Below are 11,166 nucleotides of genomic sequence, written 5' to 3'. Positions count from 1 at the left end.
AAAATTTTTTATGGGCTGGGGTTGTGGCTCATCGGTAGAGTGCTCGCCTAGCATGCGCCACGACCTGGGTTTGATCTTCAACACCACATAAAAATAAATAAAGATATTGTGTCCAGCCAAAAAATAAATATTAAAAAAAAATTATATATTTTTATGTGGTGCTGCGGATCAAACCCAGTGCCTCACACATGCTAGGCAAGCGCTCTACCACTGAGCTACAGCCCCAGCCTTCCACTTAAAATTTTTATTATGATTGAATGCGGTGCTGGAGATGGAACCCAAGGCTTCCTGTATGCTAGTCAAGTAGCTCAACCATTAAGCTACACCCCAACCACACAGATCAAGTTTTAATGAACTGTTGCAAAAATCAGTGAATAAATGCAAAGATGCACGATAAATATCAAATTTTAAAGACAGGATCCTATTCTGCAGTTTAGACCCTATCTCTCTCACTGAATCCTAATTCCATGGGGCTGCTGGGGAAAGGTGATTAGATCCCTAGTTCAAGAATTAATCATTAATGGGGGCTGAGGACTAGCTCAGTGAGAGCATGCACCAGGCCCTGGGTTCACACCCCAGCACAAGAAAATGAAAGAAAGAAAGAGAAGAATTAATCATTAACATGTTTAAGCAGAAGAGGCCGATCGGTGGCTCCGGGGGCGCAGGTGCAGCCCAGGTGTGCAGCTGCGCTAAGCAGGGCCTGGAGCTCCTTCCTGGCGCGGAGGGAGGTTTGAGTTTCGATTAGCGGCGCCTGCGCAGAGGGTCGGCCGAAGCCCCGCCCCCCGGGCTATGTAAAGCGGCCGGCCCTGGGGTGGGTCACCGCGAGACGCCGTGTCCCTCGCGCAGGCGGGTGGCCCCGGAGAGCTAGTGCCTGCAAAGGCGGGACGGAGGCGCCCCCCACTCATCATGGTGAGCTGACGTGTAGACTGGAGAGAGGGCCGGGCCGGGCGCGGGGTGGGGGTGGGGTATCGTAACGGAAAGCGAGAGTATTTGAGGATTCTTGGGAGGATGTGCTATGCAAATGAGGACCCGAAGTTCCGGAGTTGAGTTCCAGCTTTCTGGTGACTCCAGGGCAGCCCGAAGGTAGGGGGAAGCTTGGGGGAACGCGCACGCCCATGGAGAAGGGAAACGGTGATATTTAGGAGGAAAGAATTTGGGAAAGGCAGCAACTGCTGCTTCCCGGGGACACCCAGCTGGAGGGTGGACCTGGGTCTGAGTTAGAGGACCCACGAGCCCCAAGATTGCTGACTGCGCCTGTCCAAGTCCCCTTCTGATGGAATAGTAGGCCACCTAATCTCTCAGGATGCAGATGGGAGGCAGAGCCAGTGTGGAGAAGATATTTACAGTAAAAACTGTTAGTCACTTGTTGCTTTTAGCAAACAGGAAAAGAAGAGGCTCAGAGAGGTGCTGCTGGCACACAGCAAAATGGAGGGCAGAACTAGATCCTGAACACAGGTGTCTTGTGCCTCCTAGTCCTAGAGCAGGCACAAAGACCTCGACTTTGTAGGGGGCCTGCAAGAGGGCAGAGGAGGAGATGGTAGGCAGTGAATGAGGCCCTTTGTCCAGTGCTCTCCTGCCCTGCCCCCCACTAGCCCTCTGTGGGACCATTGTCCCCCCATACCAGACAAGAGAGTATTATCTGTTGCTGCCATTGTTGGGGGAAGGGAGGCGGTCTTTGGGTGACCCTCCTCCACCCCCACACTCTTTTTTGCTCCCGCACACACATAGCCAGGGCAGCTGTGTCTTTGCCCAGACATAGTCCCCAGCCTCCAAAGGGAACATCCTTAAGAGGTGCCAGGAATATAAAAGTTAGGGCCAGGCCTGGATGCACAGGCCCCAGCCTCCCCTGCATGGACTTCCACCAAGTGTCCCTTTCAGAGAGGCAGCAGTGGATGATCCTTGAGGCCAGGAGAGTAAGAGGTTAGGGAGCGTCAGACAGACTCCCTCTTGTGCCACACAGACCTACAGGGAGAAAAAGGCCACCACTGGTCTGCTTGGGGAAGGCACCCACCACCCAAGGGTGCTTCAAGTCAGGCCCAGAGATTCCTGAGCCGGGGCTTCTCTCTAGACCTAGGCTAGAGACAAGGGGCTGCTGGGCTGGCTGCAGGAGACCTGGGCTGACATCCCTTCCCTCCTTACACAGAACAGAAGCATCTCCCGAAAGAGCCACACATTCCTGCCCAAGATCTTCTTTCGAAAGATGTCATCCTCCGGGGCCAAGGACAAGCCTGAGCTGCAGTTTCCCTTCCTTCAGGATGAGGATACGGTGGCCGCACTGCACGAGTGCAAGACGCTCTTCATCCTGCGAGGGCTGCCAGGGAGCGGCAAGTCCACGCTGTCCCGGGTCATTGTGGATAAATACCACGATGGCACCAAGATGGTGTCTGCTGATGCCTACAAGATCACGCCCGGCGCCCGAGGAGCCTTCTCCGAGGAGTACAAGCGGCTGGATGAGGACCTGGCTGCCTACTGCCGCCGAAACATCAGAGTGCTCGTGCTAGACGACACCAACCATGAGCCAGAGCGCCTGGAGCAGCTCTTTGAATTGGCCGACCAGTACCAGTACCAGGTGGTGTTGGTGGAGCCCAAGACGGCGTGGCGGCTGGACTGTACCCAGCTCAAAGAGAAGAACCAGTGGCAGCTGTCAGCCGATGATCTGAAGAAGCTGAAGCCTGGGCTGGAGAAGGACTTCCTGCCACTCTACTTCGGCTGGTTCCTGACCAGTAAGAGTTCTGAGATCCTCCGAAAAGTTGGCCAGGTCTTCCTGGAGGAGCTGGGGAACCACAAGGCCTTCAAGAAGGAGCTGCGACACTGTAGGTGGCATGGGGGACAGAGGCGGGGAGGCAGGGACACTCAACTCCGCGCAGATCTCCTTGTTCATAAGCCCCCACTCAGAGGGTCGGGTGAGATGGGGAAGCTAGATGGAGGCTGCCCTGGACCAGCCAGAAGCAAGTGGGCACTTAACAGAGTAGCTTCAGTGGGAACAGAAGTAGAACAGGGCAACCCCTCTTGGGTCCCCTGTTGCCCTGCAGGAGTTCTGTTTCTGCTCACACTTGAAAAAAATCCTATTCTTACAAGCACACACATACATCTCACACACACACACACACACACACACACACACAAATAGTAGATGCAGGGTGAAAATACGGTGGGAGGCACTGTCCAGAGCACCTTTCCTCTGTTTCCCCCAGTCCTCCTCTCCCAGCCTGGATCAGGTCACATCCCCTGTCTTGGATGTAGGTTTTAACAGGAAATACCACCATGTAATGTAACCTGAGACAGAATCTGGTTCAGGGTTGTCAAATTCATTTTTAGCAGAGAACCATGTTCTAAAACAAGATTTTACATGGAATCCTAAGCTGCAAAAAAAATTATAACTAGGACTGTTATGACTTACCTGTCCACATCATCCAGGGTCACCTTGTGCACCCCAAACCTCTGTGACATCTTATGGCTCCAGAGAACCAAGTCTCACACCTAGTCCCAAATCCTTTGCTTTCCAGATGGAGGAGAAACAGGCCCAGAAGGGATATGGGATTTGTTACCTGGAGCCCTGGACCTTGGCCACACCAGCAGGGTTCTGTCCTCGCAAGGGCTCTCAGGTCTAGTGATAGGGTAGGTTTGGGATAGGAAAGGGTCTAAGTGGGCCTCATTCTTCTGCAGTGGCCTACTAGGGCTGTGTCACCCAGTAATCTATCTGTGACTTTAAACCAATTCTGATACAACCTTCGCCTCAATTTTAGATCCTCTGTATACTTGAAATAACCTGTTTCTTTACTTAGCCCTTACTGCTCAGGGGTGAGTGCTCTGTGTCCGTGTTGGGTTCTCAAAGAACTTTTTTCTGGGCTCCTAAAGCTTGGATCCTGTCAGGAAACATGCCTGCACTAGCCCTGGCAAGAGTTGGCCTTGTTCCCTGGAAGAGCTTCAGGGAGAACCAGGAGAGGCAGGGCTGCGGTCCTGCTTGGGCATGGCTGTGGCTTGAAGCTGCTGGTACTATAAAAACTGGAATGCTTTTCTGTCCAGCATTTGGCAAGAAAAATGTCATGAGCAGGGAATAAGACCTGCTCTCAGAATAGAGGTCTTTACCCCAAGGAGGGTGACAGTGCCCACAGGGATTAACTTCTGGGAACCATCAGGCTAAAGGTCATGACTCTGAGGACAGCCCACAAAGCTTGGAGTCTGGAAATGAACTCACCCTTCGTGGTGTCTGCCAGCCATGTTATCCTGCTATACCCGGGGACCCTTTCTGCCCTAACCCCTTTGCAAGGTCTCCTCCCAAACAGCCCGCAGGGTGTGCTGTTATGGGCACCAAATAACTGCTCTATAAGTGAGCCCCTGGGTGAAATGGGGTCCTACTGTTACTCAGTGGTCCTCAGGAAATTGGGGTGTATGGTGACCCTCATCGTTGGGGTGGACTGATAGAGGAGGGTCAACCTCTTGGCCCAGGCCCAGTGGCTCGCAGCGGCAGATGTTTGTGTCTACTCTGGCCCTCTCCAGTGTCTCATAATGTTCCTAACCCTCTTTTTTTCCCACCCCTTTTTTCATGGCTTTCCCCTGCTAGGCGTGCTGCTGGTGGATCTGTGTTCTTTGGCCTGTGCTGCTTTCCCTGAGTTTTAGATGCCTTATTTTGGGGGGAAGAGATGTAAAGCTCTGCGTGGTATAAAAAGAGGGAATTTAAACAGTTTTTCTTCTTGTGGTGCCAGGGGTCAAACCCAGGGCATTACTCATGTGGCAAGTGCTGTACCACTGAGCCACATCCCCAGCCCTTAAGTGCTTTTTATAGCTCTAAAGTTGGCATGACTTTGACCAACTCAAGAATGAATGAATTGTAGTGGACTGTTAGAATTTATGCGGAATGGAGCTTTGTCCCCCGGGCCTCCCTGGTGGGTGTTGGTATGCTCTGCTGCCCTGACTACTCCCTCTCTGTCCGGCAGTTATCTCGGGGGATGAGCACAAAGAGAAGATCGATCTGATCACCTACTTTGGGAAGAGACCCCCTGGCGTGCTGCACTGCACAACCAAGTTCTGTCAATACGGAAAGGCCGCAGGGGCCGAGGACTACGGTCAGCAGGATGTGAGTTTTCCCCAGGGGGACAGGGCTGCAGTGTGACCAGGCAGGGAGTAGACCCAGACAGCAGCTAGAGAAAAATGGCCTCCCCTCCTTCAGTTCTCTGTTCCTAAGCTTAGTCTATAGACCTCAGGTACCAGAGTTCTTAAGAGCTCGCCTGTGCATTTGTCCCTGAGGCCTACCCATGAGTCTTTTCCTTCTGTGGATTCATGGGGAACCCATGTTAAGTCCTAATGGCTGAGTCCTGTGTCCCAGGTAGCCTGGTGCACTGAGGCTCTTGTCTAGGTCTGAGGCCTGGCCTTGCCCCAGAAAGAGAGAATGGCTTAGCGTGGTGAAGTTCATTGGCTTAGGAGTTCTAGATCCTTCACCACCACACAGATAGCACTGCACACCCACAGCCAGATACGGTGATCCTGAAACACCAGATGTGTCGCCCAGATCTGCACAACTTGGTTCCCCATTTCCTCTACTGTCATCCTCTCTGCCAAACCTTCCCTGATCCCTGTTCTTCTCCCGCTTCCCTGCCCAGACTAACATAACTATTTTATATGTTTGCTTTCTGGTGTCCTCTTATTCAGATGGCAGCTGGGGGCCAGGAGTTCTTAATTTTGTTCACCCCTGTGTTTCCAGAATTCTAGCATAGTTAACTGAATAGCATAGAATGACTGAATATATAAGTTATCACTACCGTATCTAACTATTTGTTCATTCAGCCTTATTTATTAAGCACTTATTACGTGCCAGACAATGTTGGAACAGAGGCTTGTGAGCAAACTAGATTTTATGGTCAGGTCAGATGGACGAAATGAAGTTTCTTAAAGAAATCAGATATACTCTGACATATAGTGGGTGGAAACCACAGTACACAGAGCAGATTTTGATCACTGCCCCATGGTGTAGCCTAAGCCTAGACTGAGGTGAATTGGAAGAGCAATGGCACGTTCTGTGCACCTGGACCCTGGCTCTGCACCTGGTCACTCCTTTAGTCCTCACATTAACCCTGAGGTGTCTTCTAGTATTATGTGGTTTACAGGTGGATAAACTGAGAGGCTCAACAGCTCTCTCAAAGCCCTGAAACTGGTGAGCAGGGACAAGGTCTGCACACCAGTCTGGTTCTACCCCTGCTCTCCTGCCTCTGAGCACCTTATGGTTGTCAGCCTGCACCCTGCTTGCCACACGCTGCAGCTGCACACATCTGTGGCAGATATGCAGACCTCCACCCAGCTGTGATCACATCTGCTAAGCTGACCTTTCCTCCAGGAGTAACCCACCCTTGGTCAGCTGTCCTTCTAGCTTGGGCTCCTCTTTCTCACTCTCCCTAGGTGGTGAAGAAATCTTACGGCAAGGCCTTCACATTAACCATCTCTGCCCTCTTTGTGACACCCAAGACGGCTGGGGCCCGGGTGGAGCTGAAGGAGCAGGAGCTGCTGTTGTGGCCAGATGACGTGGACAAGCTGTCCTCTGACAACCTGCCCCGGGGGAGCCGTGCTCATATCACCCTTGGCTGTGCGGCCGACGTGGAGGCCGTGCAGACCGGCATTGACCTCTTAGAGATTGTACGGCAGGAGAAGGGGGGCAGCCATGGTGAGGAGGTGGGTGAGCTTACCCGGGGCAAGCTCTACTCCTTGGGCAGTGGGCGCTGGATGCTAAGTCTGGCCAAGAAGATGGAGGTCAAGGCCATCTTCACAGGATACTACGGGAAGGGTAAACCTGTGCCCACTCATGGCAGCCGGAAGGGGGGCGCCTTGCAGTCCTGTATCATCATCTGAGGGTTTGTGCCACAGTGTGCTCCTCACTCTTTAGAATGGAGGGGGAGGAGAGGGCTACATGTGCTCCATGTGGTAAGATTTTTTTTTTTACTCAAAGTTAACTTACATATAACTTTTTAAAAAACTTGTAAAATAACTGCCTCTCCCTTGCTGTCTGCCCTCTTCCCCTTTAACACACCAAGTCCCAACACAAGGTGGGTGGATTGACCCCATTCAGGAATCTGGATCAAAGCTGATAAGGCTGTGCTGGACCGGAAGCCAGTCAGAACCCCACCTTGCCCCACCTCCAGGAACTGGCCAGCCCTGCCCCCAGCCCAGGCCCTGCTAAGGACCAAAGGCAGTGGGGCTGGAGTCTGGGGCCCACTGCCACAGGAGGGAGGATCCCCCGGGCTTTTTTCTTTTTTTCTTTTAATAAAAGCAAGTGAACAGGAATTTTATTTAAAAGGTGGCTTAGAACTCGCAGCACAGCACCTGGGAGGCATAAGAGTGCCCTGGGCCCCTGGGTTTTGATCCCATTTCTTAATCATTGTAACCCCTGGGATTATTTGCCAGGGTAGAAAAAGGGGTTTACCTCCCACCTTTGGTCCTAAGTCCCTGTCTCCTTTACCCTATAACTAGGTAACAGTTTGATAACTGATTCAGCAGCAGCCGCCACCTCCCAGCCTGCCTCCTGGTCCCACCCCAGGAAGGGGTTGAGTTGGCTGTCCTTCCCAGTGGTGTGGCTCTGCTGCATAGCCAAGGAGATAGATAGAGGCCAGAGACACAGCAGGGGAGAGATCCAGCCTTGCTGGGCCCAGTCCACCTTGCCTCCCTGGTGCCTCTGGAGGCCGCTGAGCCTTTTCTAAAAGAGGCTACTGGGTACCAAGAGCCAATGGAGGGAACCTCTAGTTGGCCAGGCAAACCCCACCTGCTGCCTCTGAGGGGTTTTAACACTGCTCCATGGGTTCTGGTTCCTGGAGTGCCTTCTTCCACTGCCCTCTGCTCAATAACAGGACCTTGCTAATCAGGTTGTCACTCAACAGAGTATTTTGGATTTAAGTTACTATCTGGGTTTTGCCCAGCCTCGTCAACTTGTAAGACTGATAATGAAATAAATCATGTTAATCCTAGCTGTGTGCAGTCTCTCTCACCCTTCTATGCCCAGCTCAGTCTTTCCTGCATCCAGGGCAGGGTATATTAGGACTGGCTTTGTCCCACAGCTTGGGGCCATCGGTCCTGTCTCCTCGCTGCTGGCTGGGCACAGCTGTGGTAAGGCTGGGCAACTGAACAGTGTTGGCTTTCATGAGGAGGCAGAAAGGAGAGAGGCTGGCCTCAGACTCGTACAGAACGTGGGGGTTGACCAGGAGAGATGTGGAGCACAAAACCTCTTGTCCTCCATTAACTAGGGCATCAGGCCCACAGGTGTCCCAAGACCAGTCTGATCAGATCTCTCTGTAAGAGCCAATGTTCCTAGTATGGGTTTTCCCCAGTTCTCTAGGAGAGTCCACCTTCAAGTCACTGCTACTTTAAAACACAAGGGATGATTTAACACTCAGTAGTCTCCTACAGCTTAGTTCATGGGAAACTTCCCAGGCCTAACTCAGCCACCACTTCACTACTGCCCCATGCACCAAAGGGGGTAAAGGCAGAGCTTAGAAAAGAAATCAAGTCTTTTCTCTGGCTCAAGGCCTCTCCCTGGCCATTGAGACTATCAGAGCACCAAAAACAAGCTTCAGTCAAGCCTCTCATGTTTGCCCAGAACTCCTGAGGCTTCTCACCTCAACAGGAAGCTGGACTGAACAGTGCGACACATACTGCTGCTTCTCCTCAGCCTGTGTTCACACCAGAAAGGGGACCAATGCAGAAGGCCAAGGGCAGTTGTTAAGAATGGTATTTCCCACCATGTGAGTCTAATGCCAGAGATGAGGCCTGGGAGTTGCCTGACCCACATGAGAGTCTGGAGGTTAGGAGGCAGGTTTTATTCTCATCTCCATGTCTAAGAAGAACTGAGAGCGCCTGTGTGAATCACATGACCCAGGTAAACACCACCTACACTCCTGTGTTCTAGACACAGCTTCTAGTGACTTCTGGCCATCTCATTATAAGATGAGCATGCATTCTGAACTCACTTCCCCATAACCACCACTAGGCAGAACCCAGCAGCACCATCTGCTACCAGGCTTGGGGTACCCAAGCCCTTATGTCAGCTTGCAGGACCTCAAGTCTGTGTCAAGGTCAGTTCCACGCTGATGACTCAGCTATGGCCCATAGGCGGTGGAGGGACATAAAGCAGCTGCCAAAGCAAAGGGCCAGAAAGGGTCAAAACATTTTATTTTCTTTTTTTTCCCCTTTTTTAATAAAGTTAAACAGTACAACAAAAATTCACAAGCTGCCTCCCTGTCCACCCCCTACCTCCCTCCCCTCCCCAATCTTGGGCGCTGGCTCCCTTTCCTTCACCACACTCACAGACACAGGCATCCAACTGAGAAAACGAAACTGCTCTAAGTACACAGAGACATGATGAAGGAAGGAGGTGAATTGTGTCCACATTCGAGGTTGAACTGAGTGAGTCTGCATTTTCTGGGTTCTGGTGGTTGCCCTTCATTAGCCAAACTGAAAGAAGAAATTCCCTGGACCAGAGGCTGAAAGGGAAAAGAAGGGCTTCTTAGTTGGCTCTGTGGACTTTCTAGGGAAGATCACTTCTCTGATAATGGAAAAAGTCTTCAAGGGTTGCTTCAAACTCAAACAAAGAAACTCTAAGAATTTAAAATTGCCCAGCCCCAGGGTGCCAGAGGAACATGTGAATGCATTTTCTTCATTTACATGCAGTGCTGGGGATGGAATCCAGGGCCTCACCACCAATGCCAGGCAAATGCCTTGCCACTGAGTCACACCCCATTTGTGAGCCCATTTTATGCATATAGCTTCTGAACACCTCTACTCTTGCAGTGAAGCCTTGGTAGAAGGCAACTTCCTCTCTGATCCTGCAGAGATGTGTTGCTAATAGTCCCAAGGAAAGATGTGTCTGAGAACCAATCTCTCTCCCTCAGCAACACCTGTGTGGACAGACGTCCTTCAGGATTCAACTGCCCCCACTCTTGGGCACCTCTGATCCAAAGAGCTGCCTAATTGCTGGCTTGTAAACTGGGAACTTCTGAGGGCAGCAGGCATACCCACCTTCAAAGCTGAAGCCCCCAGGACCTCCAAAGAATGCCTTGAAGATATTGTTTGCATCAAAATCTGGCAAGAAACATAGAAGGGACAAAATGGGGAAAAATTAGAAGGATCTGAAAAGGAACTTATGACCCTGAGCACAGGTCTCCAAGTCATACTTTTAAAGTATCATTTCCTTCCTTTCCCAACACCTCAGCCTAAAGATTGGCAAATCTGCCCACCCCATGCAAAACAGTGCCTGCTCTTGCTCCAAGGACATGTTCCCATCCCCTTCCAAGTGAGATCCAGGGGGAAAGCTTTCTCTGCCTCAACCCACTCCACAGGCAGTCTCCTTGAGCAACTTAAGATGCCATTTGCACTTAACACAGCCCCCTACAATGCTAGGGCTGCTACTGAAAGGGCTAAAATGTATCATTTCAATGCTATCCAAATAAATTTAAGAGCAAGATCTGTGACACCCTCCTCTATACCTGGTGTCCTGGCTCAGTGAATGGTCCCGAGTCGTCTATAGCAAAATCACTCTCAATTTACATCCTTTCCATCTCCCAAACACAGCTGATCAGCAACCAACTCCTGCTGAGTCTGCCACCATCTGCCATTTGTGCTCTCCATACCTTTACTACTTACACTACTTTCATGTCTTCCTTGAATCTCTATCCTCCTTCACCCCCCTCCTCACTACCACCACATGTAAATTTCTAGAGCCTAAATCTAGCCCACAGTACTTCTAATTAAAACCTTTCAATAGCTTTTTTTTTTAAGTTGTCAATGTATCTTTATTTATATGCTGTGCTAAGAATCAAACCCAGTGCCTCACGCATGCTAGGCAAGTGCTCTACCACTGAGCCACAATCCCAGCCCTACTTCAATGGCTGTCTTTTTTTTTTTTATATTTATTTTTTAGTTGTAGTTGGACACAATACATTTTATTTAATTATTTATTTTTAATGTGGTACTGAGGATCGATCCCAGGGCTTGCACATGCAAGGCGAGTGCTCTACTGCTGAGCCACAACCCCACCACTTCAATAGCTTTTGACTGCTTAGATCCTCTCAACTTCAGGGCAGAACAACATGTTTATTACTGGTAAACAGCAACACTCCAACCTTGACTTGAGAGGATTCAGGATTATCTACATAGCATCATCATTCTGATTTTAAATTATAATAGACT

The 11,166-nt window shown here is 50.8% G+C and overlaps 2 protein-coding genes across 4 annotated transcripts in view; one reads left to right on the top strand and one right to left on the bottom strand.

The window, feature by feature from the left end:
* Positions 1–751: 751 nt before the first annotated feature.
* On the top strand, positions 752–7,241 carry CNP (2'',3''-cyclic nucleotide 3'' phosphodiesterase). 2 transcript variants are annotated; one of them, XM_081271396.1, is made up of 4 exons: positions 752–909; positions 2,144–2,813; positions 4,938–5,077; positions 6,394–7,241. In XM_081271396.1, exons 1-4 carry the CDS (start codon positions 907–909, stop codon positions 6,838–6,840), a joined length of 1,260 nt encoding a protein of 419 aa, XP_081127522.1. In that variant the 5' UTR covers positions 752–906; the 3' UTR covers positions 6,841–7,241. The 2 variants fall into 2 exon arrangements, with proteins under 2 accessions (XP_081127522.1, XP_081127523.1); XM_081271397.1 differs by lacking the exon at positions 752–909 and adding an exon at positions 945–1,083.
* Positions 7,242–9,133: 1,892 nt separating this feature from the next.
* DNAJC7 (DnaJ heat shock protein family (Hsp40) member C7) overlaps positions 9,134–11,166 on the bottom strand; it is a 35,991-nt gene continuing 33,958 nt past the window's right edge. For both annotated transcript variants that reach the window (XM_081271395.1, XM_081271394.1), the window contains exons 13-14: positions 9,997–10,059; positions 9,134–9,461 (exon numbers count right to left, since the gene is read on the bottom strand). In XM_081271395.1, the coding sequence (XP_081127521.1) occupies positions 9,424–9,461; positions 9,997–10,059 (101 nt within the window). In that variant the 3' untranslated portion in view covers positions 9,134–9,423. The remainder of the gene's footprint in view (positions 9,462–9,996; positions 10,060–11,166) is intronic.

Source organism: Spermophilus citellus, assembly GCF_964194105.1.
Source record: "Spermophilus citellus genome assembly, chromosome: 17".
Taxonomy (NCBI): Eukaryota; Metazoa; Chordata; class Mammalia; order Rodentia; family Sciuridae; genus Spermophilus; species Spermophilus citellus.
The sequence above is the reverse complement of the archived record's forward strand: the minus strand, read 5'-3'. Positions and strand labels throughout refer to the sequence as shown.